This window comes from Dermochelys coriacea, chromosome 6, assembly GCF_009764565.3.
Source record: "Dermochelys coriacea isolate rDerCor1 chromosome 6, rDerCor1.pri.v4, whole genome shotgun sequence".
NCBI classification, from domain to species: Eukaryota; Metazoa; Chordata; order Testudines; family Dermochelyidae; genus Dermochelys; species Dermochelys coriacea.
This window is the reverse complement of record NC_050073.1, coordinates 118,794,051-118,812,709: the sequence shown is the minus strand read 5'-3', so window position 1 is coordinate 118,812,709 and position 18,659 is coordinate 118,794,051. Positions and strand designations below refer to the sequence as shown.

The 18,659-nt window shown below is 38.7% G+C and overlaps 1 protein-coding gene across 1 annotated transcript in view; it reads right to left on the bottom strand.

The window, feature by feature from the left end:
• Positions 1–255: 255 nt before the first annotated feature.
• The window catches only part of EXOC5 (exocyst complex component 5), a 49,105-nt gene continuing 30,701 nt past the window's right edge, over positions 256–18,659 (bottom strand). Inside the window, exons 10-18 of the mRNA XM_038405877.2 lie at positions 17,202–17,284; positions 15,768–15,977; positions 13,168–13,315; positions 10,607–10,715; positions 8,921–9,041; positions 8,245–8,331; positions 5,256–5,364; positions 4,424–4,639; positions 256–2,485 (exon numbers count right to left, since the gene is read on the bottom strand). Of these exons, the coding sequence (XP_038261805.1) occupies positions 2,297–2,485; positions 4,424–4,639; positions 5,256–5,364; positions 8,245–8,331; positions 8,921–9,041; positions 10,607–10,715; positions 13,168–13,315; positions 15,768–15,977; positions 17,202–17,284 (1,272 nt within the window). The 3' untranslated portion in view covers positions 256–2,296. The remainder of the gene's footprint in view (positions 2,486–4,423; positions 4,640–5,255; positions 5,365–8,244; positions 8,332–8,920; positions 9,042–10,606; positions 10,716–13,167; positions 13,316–15,767; positions 15,978–17,201; positions 17,285–18,659) is intronic.

Genomic DNA, 18,659 nt, shown 5'->3' with positions numbered 1-18,659 from the left:
AAATGTATAAAAATTATAGCTCCCCCATCCCAACCCAAAATTTATTTTTAAAGTAAACTTTCTGGTAATAACAGTCTCTTATATAAAAGGTTTGTGTTATGTTTTTTTTGTTGTTTAAAATTGGGAAGGGAAGGCCCACACTATCAATAAATTTGATCAGTAAAATTACTTTTATTGATTTTTTTAATAAAAGGAATTTATAAAATTGCATATAAAGATTAGAATATGGAAATGGAATGGAATGAAAAAGGCATGTGGAGGGAATATCTTTTATTGAGTGTTTACATGTCTAAGTATTCACCTGTTACCTCATCGTTATTTTAATAGACATAATAGAGCATATTGCACTGAACTTATGCATGGAAAACACCACAGTTAAAGTACATTTTATATAATTTTAAAATATAATTCAAAACAAGAAATTTACAACATAAGACATTTTGAAGCACTTCTGTAACTTGCAGTCTTAAAATGATGCCTAGTGGTTTTGTTTAATGTTCTAACGTGTTTACAAATTGACACTTTTTGTACAAAGATTTTACATTGGTTAGTAAAACCACAGCCCTAAAATTGTTGGCTTTAAGTTACAGAGATAACAGAGAGGTATAATTTGAATTCACATCAGAGCTTTCTAAAAATGGCAACAGTACAAGCATGTGCCTCCTCCAGTATCCAGAACTCTTTGTGATTTTGCCATGGCCAAGGAATAGAGCTATACATCTGGACAAAGCTGCCACAGTTTCCCAGGATGCTTTGGAGGAAAACCTGGCATACTTTATTTCTCGTTTACCAATATAATACTCTGCTCGATATAAAATAAAGGGGAAAAAAGTCAATATCGACTGAGCCTTGGAAGTTTTAAAAAAATTTGGCAGAGAATAGCTGTAATTGAGAGACGAAGTAGATTTTAGGAAAACCTACTCTGAAGAAGGGAGAGAAAGTTCTTCAGAAAATATGCGAAGCCTGCAAAGTAGAATTAAGAGTGCTACAGATGATCCACACAGTGATGATGAGTGGAACTTAGAACACTGAAACAGTGCAGTTCATACCTGGTTTCCACAGGAGCTCTCTGGCTCTAAAACGTCTCCACTTACTACAGAATTTTCAACTGTTGGGAAATATTACCCCAAATATTTCATCAGCCCCATTACTTCACTTTAGCTACTGTACCAAACATGGATCCATCTCAGAGGCACCTTGAGTAAGTTCCTATTGTTTAAACACACATACAATAATAGTTAACCCCAGCATTAAAATTATATCAGGGGGAAGAGAAGTTTCTGCACCTTCAACTGTTTTACGTTGCTCAGGTATCGAAGATAGTTTAACTTTAGGACAGGAAGTTTCAGCTTTGGATTTTGGCTAGATTTAATACAAATTCTTCCACGCTACAGATGAATGTGTGGGTTATACCTCATCCTTTCACTTCTGTTACAATCTCAATTTCTTTATGTACAGAAGGAAAAACAGAAACAAGTTTCTATTATGTCAAACTGACAACAAGCATCTTCACCTCACAGTAATGAAATCTAAACGAGGTGGTTGCATTCATTTAGGATCATATTTAAAATTAAAAGTGCCATTGATCAGACAGATAATAAACAGAGTGCCGTGAGTTCATACGAAGTTGATACATTCCAGTGGGCTCCAACAACAACAACAAAAACCCCTCTCCAATTTAGCTTAGCTTAAAGTTCTATACAATGAATAAATTACATCTTTCTTGGGATAGTGTTTCTGTTACTCCTATATCTCAGAGAAATTCAAAGCTAATTAATTAAAGTAAGAAATTGTATACCATGGTATAACATTTTGAAAGAATGAAATGATTTAGAAACCAATTAGCAAAGATAATTTGATTATGATTAGCTGTGCGGAAGTTTAAGTCATTAAAACTGATGAATGTTTTTACACAGTTTTTATTCTATGTAATCCATTACCTACGCTATGCTCTATAGTTAAAGTCTAACAAATGGTATCAGATAATTCAAGACTGAGGACTAAAATACTTTCGGTTTATCACTTGCCTTCCTTCACCAACATTTTTCCAATGGAAAATTAGTGGCAAGTAGTTTTGCAGAAATTCTTATCTGGGGGAACTGTAGTTTAAGGAATACGAATTAAGGATTATATCTGCTCACATTCTTCAAATAAATTCTGGTTTAAATATAGCTGCTGCTTTGTTCTGAACAGTCATTGTCCCACAAAAATTACAACTGCTGTTTAATAAGAAATTATTCCCTGTGCTTTCTAACACCCCCGGCCTGAAAACAGTACAGCGTGTTTCTGTGCACTCTCAGCTGAAGTGGCGAGCAAGGCGAGCAGATCTATAATCAGCTCGCAGCTGAACAAAGGAGTGAAGGATGTTCTTGTCCAGATTAGCAAGTTGCTCTCCAGAGCAGACCTGCTTTAAGTTATCTGGTGCTACAACCAAAAGATTGCAGAGCGCATGGAGGGTGTCAAAAAGCTGTAACACCAATGGAATCTGTTTGAGAGAGAAAGAGAGAGAGAGAGAGAGAGATGAAAAAAACAGTAAAAATGCTCAAAGTGTAAGTCTTATAATGAAATAGCTGCTGCAAAGTTCATCTAGAATGTCAGTGTTATTTTCCACACAGGAGACTCATTTGTGTGTTCTGTAAAAAACAGACTAAAGCAATTTTCAAAAGCCAGATTTAATTTTTAAAAATGTATATGAATTTGAGTACTTTTGTTTTAGAACAAATGTGAGATGTGACCATTCAGAGAATGTTTGAAAATTGTTCAAAAAAACCCAAAACAAAACAAAAAAAACCTATAACAAACCACCACTACCCCTCACCAGTATTATAGTTACACTACTTATGACTGCAGTGGAATTTTTATAATATCCAAATTACATGCAGTTATAGCTTTATGGAAGAAGCTACATGCTTATTTCTCATTTTTGGTAAAGTTCAGTTTTATTTTTGTTATCCCACCATGAAAAAATAGTTTGCACAAAGAATTTTTCATATTTTTTGTGTGCTCTAAAATGACATAGCCTTGATTTATTAAAGCTTCAAAACTGTCATGAACTTAACTTTCATTAAGGACAAGTGCTTCTGCTATCTGAAGAAGCTTGATTCAGAAATAAAAATGAGTCAGCTTCATAACGCTTTAAAAGCATAAAACAAAATGAATTATATGGAGATGGCTGGGAGCTTCCGTTCGGTTTCATAAACACAAGAATTATCGGGTGTTCAGTTAAATTAAATATGGCATATTGAAATCCAGGAGGAGGAAATACTTTCATACAACATGTAAGCAAACTGTGGAACTAATTGCCACAGGAAGTTGTGGCCAAAAAGTTAGTACAATTCAAATACGGATGGGACATTTAGGATAAAAAGAATATCCAGAGTTATAATAGTTGATGGTAACAAATTTTGCAAGAGACTAATCATCAGATGTTTGTAGTCTTAAATCTCCAACTAAAAGGAATTAGGAGAACACCTAATATGCGGGACAGATTATATTATATCTGTCTAATGCAGGGTTTCTTGCATCTGTCTCTGAAGTAGTGCTGTCTACTGTTGAAGACAGAATACTGGACTAGATGGACCACAGTCTTATCTTATCGGGCAGTGCATACATTCCTAACTTATTTCAATATGCAATCCTATATACACATGAAAGCACTCAGTGTGTTTTTGAATTACATTCAAAATAATGCATGTTGGTGTGTAGCAGGCATTTGCTACTCCCTGTTGAAACACCCATGACCTTGACCCACTCCACCTGAAGGTGTCTGTGAGAAAAAAAGCAGCCAGTCTGAACCGACAAGAACTGTCTAGAGGCCATTCAAGGTCACCTGCTTGCAGCACCAATAAGGATTAGTTCTCCAGCAGCTAGAAGGGCTGGAAGCAGGCAGAAGCCAATCAAGGCCCAGCAGGCAAGATAAAATGGGCTGACTGCTTCTTCCAAGGGCCAATTCTGGTTGGCTGAGACAGGGAGGAAGGATTTCTTCTGCTTTAACCCAAAAGGCCCGGCCTGGTCAGGGATCTAACTCTAACTACACCATTTGGTTAAGCCAGCAAAGGACTTTTATGTTTTGGAATTTTAAATCCCAGGTGGCTATTATGATTTATAAAATCAGGGCAAGCTTGCTTTGTGAGATGCTCAACTGACTCGGGTAAGCTCATGACACAAAGCAAGTGAATTTAGGAGACAGATATGAGGACTATTCAGAAAAGACTGTCTTGCTGGCATAATTTATTAAATGATTAAAGCTGCTGCCATGGTACTAGGGCAATCTAAAGTCTAAAATTTATGGTAGGTTGTGAACAGAAGGCAAAAGATGTGAAATGTGGCTATATGAAGAAGGACATTTTTCAACAAAAATATTGTTTCGCTATTCAGGCATTTTATATATGCGCCTATACATATTAAGTATACATACACTAACCTTAAAGTCTTTGGCACACTTCCTGTATTCAGCCACATCACAAATTGCTAACATGCCTCCCATGCAACTGTAGGAATATTGCTGTAGATGTTCATAAATAAGTCGATGAAAACGAACTCCAAGCTCCATCAAAACTGTGTCTACATTCTTACCATCCATAGACTTTCTAATGTTTTCCACTTGCTTTCTGACATAGCCACATACTTTGACACAGGCCTATAAAAAGATTGCTTGTAAGTTAACTGATTAGAGAGAAGTTTCCCCTCTTAAAAAACATTTGGAAAGCAAAGTCTCAGATTAATCACGAGCAACGTATAGAGCACTGGCTCACACATAATGGCATGTGGATCAGCAGCTGACCACTTGCTGCTGGCGTTCCTCATTTTCAGCAGAAAAATTGCATTGAAAGACATCCATAAATACATTAATATGCCCTAATATTACTTTTCAGGGTAAGAAATTGTTGCCATTATCACTGGGAAGAACTGCAAACGGGAAGGCAGATCCATGACAAACTCTCTATTAAGTTTTGGTCCATGTTAATTTAGGTGGTATTTTGGGGAAGGGGTAAGTTTGTGTTTGTACGGCACCTAGTCCAGTCTGACTGGGGCTGTTGGACACTACGATTATACAACAAAACAGAGAGTACTCCCACCAAGTGTAGGACCACATTGTGAAGGAGTTTGAGAATCCTTGGCATAGAGTGAAACAAGCCTGAATGTTAATCAGATGTATATATAATTGGGCGTACACTATCAAAATGTCAATACTGCTCAAATTATCTTCAAAATGCTACTGTTTATTAATAACAAATCTCTATTTGTTTACTCACATTAGTATATTGAATCAAAACACTGTTTTCATCTTCTGGTTTAAAATCTGTCTTCTTCTGTTCTGCAGCCAAGATGTGCTTCATCTGTCCAATCATACAATTCAGTGTCCTTTAAAGTTAAAATATACGACGTGTGTTTTAAAATAAAAGTTTTCATTTACTTGGTTTTAACATTTAAAAATTCTGAAGTGATCCCACATAAAATATAAGAGCTTAGTGCACAGTGAAGTAGAAATCCCCCATGATCCACCACTTCTACAAATTCATGAACATTAAATGAGTTTCACCATTTAATAAAAAAAGATGTTCACGGTAAAAATGAACTGCAAAGACCAAAAATATTTTTGAAGCTGCTATGCAATACAATTTTACTACGCAAGACAAGTCTGGTCTTCTGAAGGTGGTAGGCGCATGAGAGTCAGATAGAAGCCTTTAAGAAGTCTCTGCTCCAAAGTTCTCTTTATCCTGAAGTGCAATACAGTATGTGCTGGCCAGCTGATTTTAAAGGAGACACATAAATTGAAACATAACGCATTTAAAGACAGTTCTTCAGAACAGCCAGGCACTCTTCTTTGCTGGGGAAACCAGAAAGACTCTGAAGTGGACTTTCTAAACCGAGTTCAGTAACTTTATAAATAATAATACACGGTTCAAGCGAAACAGCATCACAGAACACTTGCAACAAGAAAAAAATCTTTCCATTCACCAGTGCTGGTCACTTGTCTTGAAAGATCCAGTGCAATTTTATTTGCATCGCATTTCTTCTCTTCCCCCTAGCAGTTATCCTTCCTGAACATTATCTAAAGTCAGAAATGGTTTATTTTACAGTCAATCCCAAAGCTGATCCAGAGAGTGCTTGAAGAGCAAGCAGCTGCAATACATAGAGCTAATTCTCCCACGTGACTCTCCCTGGAACACTCATTTTTGCAGAACAGATTCTCTCACTGTTTTCTAGGGACTGTAATCAGCAAAAATGAAGCTACATAGCTTGGACTATGAAAGCTCCACACGATTTGAGGGAGGGGAAAATACACCTAATCCCAAAACAAGGAATCAGATTAATTATTTTCCATGCCTATGAAGCTCAGGCTCCCATTCTGGCTGTAGTTCACTTTACAACCTTGCCCCACCCAACCACAGAAATCAGAGTTACATCCCCCTGCTCTTCCAACTCCCATTTTTAATATACATGCATGTAAGGCAATCTATTATGGATATATAGAATAGCAATGCTAATTCATTATGATGGCCCCAGGGACTAAAATCATTCAGCTAATCATTACAAAGGAAAAAACATCACTGTGAATACTCTCCAAGGGTCTGCTATCAGATATTGTCAGATTCTGGATAACATTGAAACCAATAGTGCCTGGGAATCTACCTTTATTTATTACCAGACGGTGCCCAAGTCCAGCGTGATCTATTCTTGGGGCTCTTTCTGGTATTTTGGTGCTCATGTAGACAAAATGGAGTGCAAGTAACCACATTTTTATACAAATGATTTGTCTCAAAACTGGTATCTCTTTTACAGAGCCACCACAAACATGTTGTCTGCAACACATAGGGGCTTGTGAAAATCCCATCCTAGGTGACTTGGGAACACAGTACCATTGACTTCCAACTGGACTTGTGCTCCTCCATCACTTAGGCACTTTTGAAAATCCCCCCACAGTCTTTAGAGATTATTTATTGTACACAAAACTTAATTCATCTACTACGACACTGAGGGCTCAGGCAATCCTGTCTAGGTTTGAATCAGTGGCTCCCGAGAGTCTAAGTATTTCAGACTTGATGTTTAAATCATTAAGGCATTTCCAGCAGCAGAGGCTAAAATCTCCATTGTTATCCGTGTACTTTCTCCTATTTTTCCTTTCCTTCCATCGCCATAGCAAATATTTTTACCAAACCACCCCTCAATTCCTTTGCAATTTACACACTTTGAGACTCTTCCTCACCATGCAGAAGGTAACAGAGCTAGGATACAAGGATCAATGCTTATTTTCTCTTCTACAATTCTGTTATTTGCCCTTCGAGATGAAGTGGACACCTAATAAATAATGCTTATATGTCACTTTTCAAGGCATTACAGATATTAATTTTCAATTCCCCTGGGGGTGTATTATTTATATTATGAAGGGGAAACTGAGGCACGGATCTTAAGCGACTGGTCCAAGGTCAAACAACAAATCATTTGGCGATATAGGAATAATATAAATCTCCTTGGTACAAGTAAACATATAGATACTCTGTAAGTAGAGTACTTGCGTTGTGGCTCTGCTCCCTAACATTAACCATTACCTCTTTCTTGTCTTTTTCCACTGCAAAATGACAATAATACTTGCATTTATAGTGCTTTTTCCATCCATAAAAATCACACCATTTTTTATAGGAGGTAACTGATGGACAGAGATTAAATGAATCACTCAGTCTCAGAGCAAGTCAATGTCAAACCCAGAATTACACTCAGTTCTCTTGACTCCCAAGATATGCATTACACCACAGTCCAACTCAAGCAAGCCACTTAATCTCTTTCAGTCTGTCACACATACTGCTCTTTAAATACTTTAACATTTCAAGTTTCAACATTCTGTATGCAAGCTTTTCCCCTGCAGCCCAAAACAGGAAGTGTTTTAGAGTTTTGTTTGTTTTTGTTTTGTTTTGTTTTGTTTTTTTACAGAGAAGGAGGAAAATTGTGAATTATCTCATTCCCTCAACACAAAAGTGGATGAAGGATTTTGCTCACTCTTCCCAAAAGTATTAGTCTCAGGTCAAAAATCAAGCATGGAAAAATTTCAGCCTCCCAAAATTATTTTTTTCTTGACAAAAGTTCAGTGTGATCGCTGATTTTCTGTCTGGATTTCAAAAAAAATAAATTCTGTGGTTCTAAATGATTACTTCCCAGCAGGAAAAACAGGCTAAGGCAAAATGTCTTTGTGTTAAAAATAGTAAGTAGAGCCGTGATTGATGGGAAGTTTAAAACTTCACTTGCCTATCAATGCCCACGTCCAGTTTCATCTCCATTTGTTCTATTATATCCTTTTTCTTCTGAAGGCATTCAGATAACTTAGGAGAAGAGCTATAAAATAGTAGGGAAAAAATCATAACATAGTCAAACATAATGCAAATCAAATCCATTTGCTTTGGTTGCTAGTGAGAACAGGAGTACTTAATGATTCCCCCCTCATCCTCTCCCAGAAAGTACCAGACTGGATGCAGTTATCTGTCTTTGTAATCAAGGACTGATGGATGGAGCTACTTCAAAAGCCAGAGACCCCACAACCTATTTGCTGACCCAGAGGTGGGAGACACTCTTTTGTAGTTCAGAGGGAGTTGCCCCTGGACTGAGCACTCTGCTTCCATATTGCTGCCAGTCCCCAGTGGATCAAAGAGTGAGCCAAGACTGCTGTGCATGCCAACACGCTGCACATCAGCATAATAGACTAGAAGATTCATCTTCCAAATTTACTGATTAGAAGTCAGATTTAAACAAACACTGTACTTTCCACAACTTCCGTCATCAATAACTTGGAATTATTCTTAAAGCAAATTTCTTTTAATAAAAATATTGAACTGTATTAATAGCAACACAAATGAAATTCATAATTTCTAGCAATGATGACCATACATATTCACAGAAGAAATGCAAAACAGAACACCTGACATACCTGATTAATGGCATCAGATGATCATTAAACTGCTTGTCAAACAAGTGGAAAATAGTATTGGCCTGGTGTACAACATCCAGGAAATAAAGGTTTGCATTTTTAGAGTCAGGAGAAGGAATGCCTAAAATGGAAACATTTATTTAGGATCATAAAAAAGAAAATGCATGTAATCTGTACCACTATCCTTTCTAAGGATAAGGGTAAATTTTTCAAAAGTACTTAAGTGAAAATCAATGGGATGTAGGCTCCTAAGAACTTTGAAAATGGGAGTTAAGCATCTAAGAGCATGTCTACCCTAGAAACATAAGTTGACCTATGTTAGGGTGACTTACAACCACTGCAGTGCTTCATGTCTACACTACCCTTCTCTGTCAGTGGTGCACGTCCTTACCATGAGCGCTTCCGCCGACTTAAGAGGGGCAGTGTGGAGGACTGAGAGCCTGGGCTCTAAGTTCTACATGTAGTTCCCCGCTGGGAGCCCGGCTGCGCCTCTGGCTCTCAGTTCCCTGCCGCTGGGCAGTCAGGTGGGTGCAGGGAACCTGGGCAGCAGCTGGACTGGGAGCCAGAGGGCAGCCATTCTTTGAGCGGGACAGATGCAGCCCAGCTGGGACTGGAGAGCCTGGTAACAGCTGGGCTCTACCTGGAGCCCCTCCACCCACCCCAGCTTTCTTGTCAATTTCATGGCTCAGGCATGGAGCCATGAAATTGACAAGAATGACAGCCAACAGCCAAGTTAAGTAATGCAGTGTCTACACAGATACTGTGTCAACCGCCAACCTAATTATACCAACATAAACCCTACGCCTCTCGCGGAGGTAGAGTTATGATGTTGGTGCAATAGGGCACTTATATCAGTGGGAGCAAGGCTGTAGTGTTTACACTGATTAATTAAGGCAGCTTATGCTGCCTTATGTTGACCTAATTCTGTAATGTAGACCAAGCCTAAGTCAAGAGATTTTTTCATAATTACCCTAAAAGCCTATATACAATATTCCTTGTATGCAGATAGGGTAACTTCAATGGACTCCCACTAATATTAACAGGAATTCTGCCTATCAATGAAAGGCAGCAAATTGTATTCAAGACTTATAACTATGTAATCATATCTATTTTATTCTTCAAAATGGTTGAAACAGGAAAAAAAAATCTTACTTTGATAAGTTTCCCTAAAATATTAAAACATGCACACACAAAAGAGGTTTTTTTAAAAAAAGTAAATACAATGAGAAAAAAGTCTATCTATATAAGAAATGTTCCTCTATAAAACATATACATGTAAAAACATAAACACTCTAAATAAACATACTATATAAAAACCTAATTCTCTTTTTATGGAAAAGGTAAAAGAGGCAGGAGGAAGGGAATGATCATACTCAGATTCTTATGATGCAGGAAATAAAGCCTCCAGATATTTCTGAATAATCACTGTCTTTCAATCTGTACTGATTTCCCATATGTAAGTTGTGCTTCAGAAGCTTATACTTTGGCTTCCTAATAAATGAGATAAATTAATTCCCTTAATCAACACATCTTGCACAACACTAACTTGCATAGATCTCAAGGCCAATCACTGAAGAGTATAAAGTGCTCTGAATGCACTGACCAATGAAATTAGAAACATTAATATATGCTATTTAATAATGAAATACCACACATTTAAGAAAACAAAGACAGAGTTATGCTTACCAGCAAGTCCAGTTTCCAAGGCATAATCAATGTGCTCAATACACAAAAACTCCACAAGCATAGAAAAAATTCTGAATGCATTCTTCGGTAAATCAGAATGATCAGAGAGCTTTAAAAAGAACAACAAATATTTTGATACTTAGTGTTAGAACTTGTTGTCTACACTTGGAAGTTTATTTGAATTAGGGTAGGATGTGAATTTAAAGCATACAGGGTATTTCAGAATAACTCCATATGTGGACACACTTATTCCAGAACAACAACGTGACCACACACAGAGCTGTTCCCGAATAACTTCATGTGTAAACAATCCTTTGTACGTGCTTTTTAAAAATATATAAACAGTGATCGCAGAAGACTTAGAATTACAGAGCACTTTCAAAATAATAAAACAGATCCTCAGACACTGTAAATTGTTATAGTTCCATTGAAGTCAATAAAGTGTTTACATTGGCTCTGCCCCATATATCAATATATAATATAGGACTATAGACATTCATCACATGTTGAAATTTTCATACATACATTTGAGTACGCAGGTATGTTCAGATTTTTAGAGTTGCATGTCTGAATAACTGATATATACTTATTATGACCGTATGCAGTGTCAGGGTAACAGTGCACATCTAACTCTTCTTTTGCATGGTCAGTTACCATGCGCACAAATACAATTCCAGTAACTGCATGGTGTGAGTACATTTTTATATGCACATAATTTTAAAATCTCATCCTAGATATAAATCTGATGCTCTGCCTTTTCTTTTTCATAAAACAAACAAGCAAGCAAGCAACACTATTTGGGCTTTTAGAACTTAAAAAAAGGTGGCCCTTAAAGTTGTCGGAACATCAACTGGACTTTGGTCCTTTGTAGTTTAGAATATCTGCAAAAGTAAGATACCACCTTTTCCTGCAGCCCCCATTGACCTGGAACAGTGAACCGCGGCCTGTGGGAGCTGCAATTGGCCAAACCTGAGGACGCTGCAGGTAAACAAACCCTCCCGGCCTGCCAGCGGCTTTCCTGAGGGGCCACATGCCAAAAGTTGCCGACCCCTGCTATAGACCTTTGCAGCACAGGAGACTTGGACCACTGGCATTTGGAGTTAAACATATGCTTAATTTAGGTGTACAAAAAAAACCCCAAAAAAACAAATAAAAACTACACATTCTTAATTCTTCAAATGCATTCCTATGAAGTTAATAATTTTGAATATTCTTTACCTTTATAAGTTTTTATTTTATGTCTCCCTGATAATTTGTGCTTTAAAGTTTCTAGTTTCATCTGTTTTAGTTATGAAAGTGCAACATTCATTCATGTATGTAGAAATACCTGAATTTATTTTGCTCTAATTTTACAAAAAAATCAATCTTGGGCTGAGACCAAACTTGAAAAATTTCATCCGAAAAGGAATTTGTTTGGGGGGGGGGGGAAATTATGCACAACTGAAAAGGAAGGTTAGAACAGAAGTTGGAACGGAGCTATAACTACAGCAGTTTTTACCAATGACCACTATAATGATAAAATGACTAATTTGTCTATGCATCATGTTGTCCCTTTGACATTCTCAATGTTATCTGGCTGTTATCTGAATATTAACCAGGGTTGTATCTATTTCTGCTATAAACATGGTTACACTGTATCCTCTCAATATCTAATATATTAAAAGCTATTTAACACACAGACGGTTCAGCAAAATATTTGGAGTTCTGTTTTGTTAATTTTAAGGATAATTCTTACAAATACATGTGTGTATTTACAACAAATGGTTTTGGCTTCTCTTTAAGTTAAATTTTGTAATTAAACTTTAAATAAGTTAAAGTTTGTAATTAAATCTGAGGTTTTTATTAAACCTTTAAAACACTACACCCACACAGCCAATGAGCCACAGAAAAACCTGTGATTTATATCAACAGTAAAAATTCTATTTTGTATTAGGCACAAACATTTGAAAACAGTAAAGGATTAAAAGAAGGTGAACAATGCAACAGTAAAGATTATTCCCCTCAGTCTCTCAACAGTAGTGTTAATTAATAATGGAGATTGATACATGTGACAGTTGAATGTTTGTATGGAAATTATCAACTATTTTATTTTATCTAAATTAATTTTATTTTTGTCACAGAGTTTAAAACAAGAGGTTACATTTGTACAACATATCAAAGTTGTCATACTAAATGCTAATCAATTCTAAGGGCTGATTTAAAAACAAAAACAACGTTAACAGCTATTTTTATTCCAATTGGTTATAAATAGTGTTTTTAAAACAAATGGTCAGAAGTTTCCTGTAACTCACTTTTGTTAAGAAACAAGAAATCTATAAACAATGTCTGGCGCTACCTTAGCATGAAACTGATTTTAAAAAGGTAATTAATTTAATTAAATAAAACCCAAGTCCTTGCCTCTGCACAAAGTCCCCTCGGCTCCTATTAGACTTCAACTAATGGTAAAACAAGATGTATTCTTTAAATTGAGGGTGTAAACAGTTGCTTCTTCTAGCTCAATTTTGGTTTTGTGTGCCCTTCAAATTATATCTATTTATAGCAGTCACAGAAAGCAGACTTACCCTATGACATCTTTCAAAAGCTTGCTTGGTTTCTTGTAAAAGGTTAACCACCACTTCTTGGGAGAGAAAGGTTTCTCCATGGGTATCAATACTTGGGCCCAATGGGAAGTTTGTACGTTGTCTTATTCTCTCTTTGAGATCTTGAATACTAGAATACAATACACCAGAGGGAAATCTCACTGAGTGGAAATTTTAATGTTCAAGTTTAACAATACATTGGGAATATTATAGTAAACATGGTAAACAGAAGCGTAAAACATAACTTAATAGGTGCACATCTGTATTTTGAATAAAAACTTAAATAAATAAAACCTTGCGAAGCAGTCAAGGAGAAAAAAGAAAAAAAAAAAAAAAAAAAAAAAAACTTACCAGAGCTGACAAAAACCTATTGACTTTACCCAACACGTTAGTATGCACAACCCACTCCTCAAATCCCACAACCACGACCACACTCACACTACTCTGCAATGCCCCTCCACACCCTGGGGACTAGATACTCCTCACTGCATGACACAAGTAATTCCCAGTGAGTTCAATGGTGTATATTAATATCCTGTTGTGGGAGTTTAGTGCCTTCCCCCACCCCCTGAGACTCGCACTTAACACACACCTTTAAGAGACACACAACTCCCATTGGACTCTCTTTCCACACCAGTTTTTATGTCTCTTACGCACCCCGATGCACCTGACAATCATACCATTCCAACATTCACTCAATAAGCAGCCCTGGCTCAGTCTCACATGCCCAGACTCACCTCCATGCACACTCCCCCCCAGTTCAGCCAGCACTCCAGTTAATCAGTCTGTTTATTTTCTCCCCTGCAACAACAGATCTCTTCCTGCCACGGCATTATTTTTCTCTTCTTTCCCTTCCCCAAATCAGTTCTCTTCTGTGACCCACCAAATCCAGTAAATCTCAACAGCAGCTCTTCAAAGATGTAGAAGCCTCAGCCTCTGTCCCCCAGCTAAGTTTTAAGCACGCTCCTGATGGCAGGCACCTCACCCCTCCTCCTAGCTGCTCCACTTGCTGTGCCAGGGTAGAGCCCTGCGCGGATACAAAATTTGTATCCGCAGCCGATCGACAATCTGCAAACATGGTCCATGGATACAAAGAGGATGTCCGCAGATTTGCGGGGCTCTAGTAATAGGGATGTGTTATTTGAGAGCTGAGCTTAAGAGGACTGAAGTCATCGTTGTTCACCAGGGGGTGGCACTTTTGGTCATACAGGCCACTTTGGAGATAAAATCCCTGCACACTGAGCCCTGAAGATAGGACTTGAGACCAGGAGGGGACACTTCCTGGGCACAGACTGGTAGCAGCCACAGGGTTGTCCATGATTAATCTGGCTACACCAGATTAGTAATAACACTGTGGAGCTTTTAGACGCCTGAAATAAAGCCGTATAACATGGCTATGCGCATTTGGTGCTACAGACCCTCACCGTCTAAGTGTGTGGTTGTTGCTGAGGAGGAGAACCAAGAGTTCAGCTCTAGCCCTCTCTGCTGTTTGATTCTTTGAAGGATTTTATGGAACTCACTCTCTTCTCCTCCCTTTCTTATGTCTCAGCATGAAACCGAAGGAGCTGGGCAGAAGAATACAGGGCAAAACAGCAGGGCGACTCCAACTCCTGCTCCAGTCAGCAGGGATAAAAGAGGGAACAGACATGACCCAGGGGAGCGGGGAATTATAACTGCTGGTCTTCAATCCCCTTCCCTCTATGCACTCAGGAGAGAGGGAGGATGAAGGATCCAGCAGGGCCTATTGGAGCTCTCCTTCAGGCCAACAGTATAACTACAGCAGCTGCACTCACCGCATGGCAACTTAAGCATTAGGTATATTCAGTTTGTTTTTGCAGCCATGAGGGCTAACAACTAAAGAGAAAACTTAAATCATGCAATTGGTCATACTCGCCCACAAAAGCTTCCTATTTGCCCCAGATGAGTGGGATTTTACAAGACGGTCTTAAAACATACACATTAAAAAATTCTGATTCCTTCATAAACAAAAGGAAAGAATGCATAACTGCTAACACACTTTCAGCTGTGCACAGAGTCTACATTTCAAAGATCCCACTTTGAGTCTGTCCAATTTGATCACCTAGGCTCAAATGTAAGGGTTCTTCACTATATATTTTTGCAAAAAAATTCTGAAGCACCAGAAAAACTACTCCTATTCAACTTTTAGTGGTCAACTGTTGCACAGGTGGTAGTGTGATGCCAAGTTATTTCAGGGTGTGTCAGTTTTTAGCCTTATTACAGTAATAAGGCTCACACTAAGCCTGAGAAAGTTATTAGATAAAAGTATTATATTTGGTGCAGAAAGGTCTGCTAGACACTAAGGCTTAAGTTTCAACTTACTTGCTGAAGACATTTAGTTTAATTTCATGTAACTATATAATGGATTTATCTAACATTTCCTTTGTATCCAGGGGAGCAAACCTTTTAGTATACGGTAATATAATGTGACAACACAAGTAATACAGAAAATAACGATTGTTTTGGAAGCCAGCTTTTATGCAGATGATCAATGTACAGTTTAAGAGATGTTCACTGTATTTTTGCCCTTTATTATATTTTTCCCTCTTTAAAAAGAAACTCACCCTCCAGTGCCAATGGACCTCTTCTGGTGGTTTTTAGAATCATAATAGCGTTGCAGAATCATAGCGCTCCTACTTTTCAAATAACCAATTTCCACCTCAATGTAATTCTCCAAGTAGGAAATGAAAATGGATTTGATAAGCTTAGACAAGAAAGTCTGCTTATCAGTACCCAAGTTAAACTCCATCAATTTGCTTGAAAGATTAGTAGTTCTTTATGCAAAGGAAACAGAGAAAAAAAAATGTTGCATTTGTATGAATTACAGTATTATATGTTTGCAACGCATTAGCACAACGGGGTCCCAATCCTGACTGGGATATCTGAGCATTACCAAATTTAAATGACAAAAAACTCTGTATAATTTATGCACATATGTACTGCTATAAGAAAATGGCAGGCTGTGATTTTGTTGTGGAAACTGCATCCTTCAACACTCACCACAACTTGGCTCAGCCACCCCTCTTCATCATGACAGGGTGGGAGTGATGGAGGAGGAGGACAGTGGGGCCTGGGACCCGTGTGGATGAGGGCTGCACAATCCTGGGGGCTCATCCCGTTTGCTGCCTCCCCTCTGCACCAAGTGCTACCACCTGCGCTCAGTCCCACTAGCACTGGCGCTGCCAAGTTTTGCTTCTGCCAAGTGGAATGGGCTGGGTCTGCTGACCAGTCATATCTCCTGTGTGACCTCAAGGATTTTGCCTTCCTCAGCTGCCAGAATGCATTGGGGGACAGACTTGGGGAGGACCCAGTGAGTGGTGCCAGGCAGGAGCTTATGCTTCCCACAGGGTGCAGGCTGGGACGGAGAGGCCCAGCAGTGCCAACCACCCTCAGTGTCTCTAGGGGTTTCTGAGTTAGGGTGCAACAGCACTAGGGTGCAAGGGCTGCGCCCCCCTACCCTGCCCCAGAGATTGGAGAAACGGGGTGTTCTCCAGACCCTTGTGGAGGATAAAGGGCCCTGCTTCCAACTCAACATCTAGTCAATTACAAAGCAAGAGTTTAGGTCCTGTAACCCCAGCCACACACACACCTGCATCCCAAACCACAACTTCCACAAACTGTGGCCACAACTTTTGGTCCCCCCCAACCTGCCAAAAGTCACAACTTTCTTACAGCTTTATACATGGGACAAGTGCAGTCAAGTTGTCAATTACACTTTTAATATTACAAGAGTAGGGTGTTTATATACTTTGCTAAATAATAATTTCAGTCTGATTCCTCAAAAATCTAGATACTTTCTTTAAAAGTACAACAGCTGTTTTCAAAAAGGTCGCACAATTTAAAAAGGAAAACGGTCAAGGCAGATGGGCAGCAATAGTCATCCAATTTTTAGAGGAAGTTGGAATTTTTGTCCTTTCTTCGCACCTCTTAACAACAAATGAACCTTTCACAAGATGCTACTGACACAACAAAATGTTGAAAATCAAATTTATAGCTACCTTGTATACAGCTCATAAAGATTCTTAAGATACTGTTCTGCATCTGACTTCCTGTGTTCTTCTAAATGATCCTTTACATTACTCTATAAAATGGAGGCGTAATCTCAGTTAATAGAATAAGAAAAATCAACATTTCATATTATCTACAATAAATAAGGCTCCATATTTCTCATGGAGGTCACGCAAGCCATGGATTCCATGACTTTGTGACCTCCATGACTTCTGCAGCAGCCTGGTGAGGCTGGCCAAGGAGCTCAGGCAGCCCTTAGGTCAGGTGCACCGACTGCTGCTGTGGAAGTCTCGGGCTCCCTCCATTTCCCCAGGAGTTTGGGTTGGGGGAGGAGTCAGGGCTTAGTATTGGGGTGTGGGGCAGTGCTTATCTGAAGTGGGGGCTCCCCAATCCTCAGCTCACCTAGCTCCACATGCTACCTCTGCTGGCAACCAGGCACCAGCTCCACTAGCCATGGTTCCCAGGAAATGGGAGCTGCAGAACTGGGGCTAGGGGCAGAGCCGAGGCAGCGCCGAGGCAGCAAGTGGAGCTAGGGTTGCCTCTTCCCAGGAGCTGGATAGGGAGCCTGCCCCAGCCTCACAAACCCTGCATCCCCCTCCTCTCCCCAAGCAACCATGGTGCCCTTCCCCCTCCGGTCGCCTTCCCCCAAGTTTTAGTCAGGGGTATTTTTTAGTAGAAGTCACAGACAGGTCATGGGCAGTGATTTTTGTTTACTACCAGTGACCTATCCATAATTTTTACTAAAAATACTCCTGACTAAAGGAGTATTAGCCTTAACAATAAACCCTCAAGAATGTACTGCATCTTATATAACAGTCCTACATATTTACTTTTTATCTCAATTTACAGATATCTTACATTTAACTCCAGGGTTTTAGTTAAATGTGTTTAGTTTAAGGAAACTAGTTTGGAAATGCAAGACATCTGCTGTTTGAAATATCTTTGAACTGCTATGCACAAGACCCAAAATAAGTGTCAAAGCATCTGATTTTCAAAGCAAAAAGACTGGAAGTGTACATGCATTCTTAGTACACAGACAGAGTAAATGAACACAACTGATGAACAAGTGAACAATTTAGATCCACTTACATGCTCATAAGTGAACAGATCACTCCTCCTTCAGGGAAAGCCCAAGAATTAAATCTAAGGAACCTTTAATTTTATGATTAGGTTCTGTCAATATTGTTCTAGATAAGAACAAGATCTTCCACATCTACAGGGAAGTGACTTTACTCACATGTATAAGTATTTGCAGAATGAGGGACTGTCATTTTCAGCTACAGCAGGTTTTCATACATTAGCTGTAGGACCCTGTTCCTTGGCATAACTTATTCTGGCATATTCAATGCTAGCCTCACACTGGAAATCTGACTCCAAGAGTGAAAGGATTAAAGATATTTACTAAACATAAATGTTTCTTCTCCCCAAATTTTTGATGTTGGGTCTGC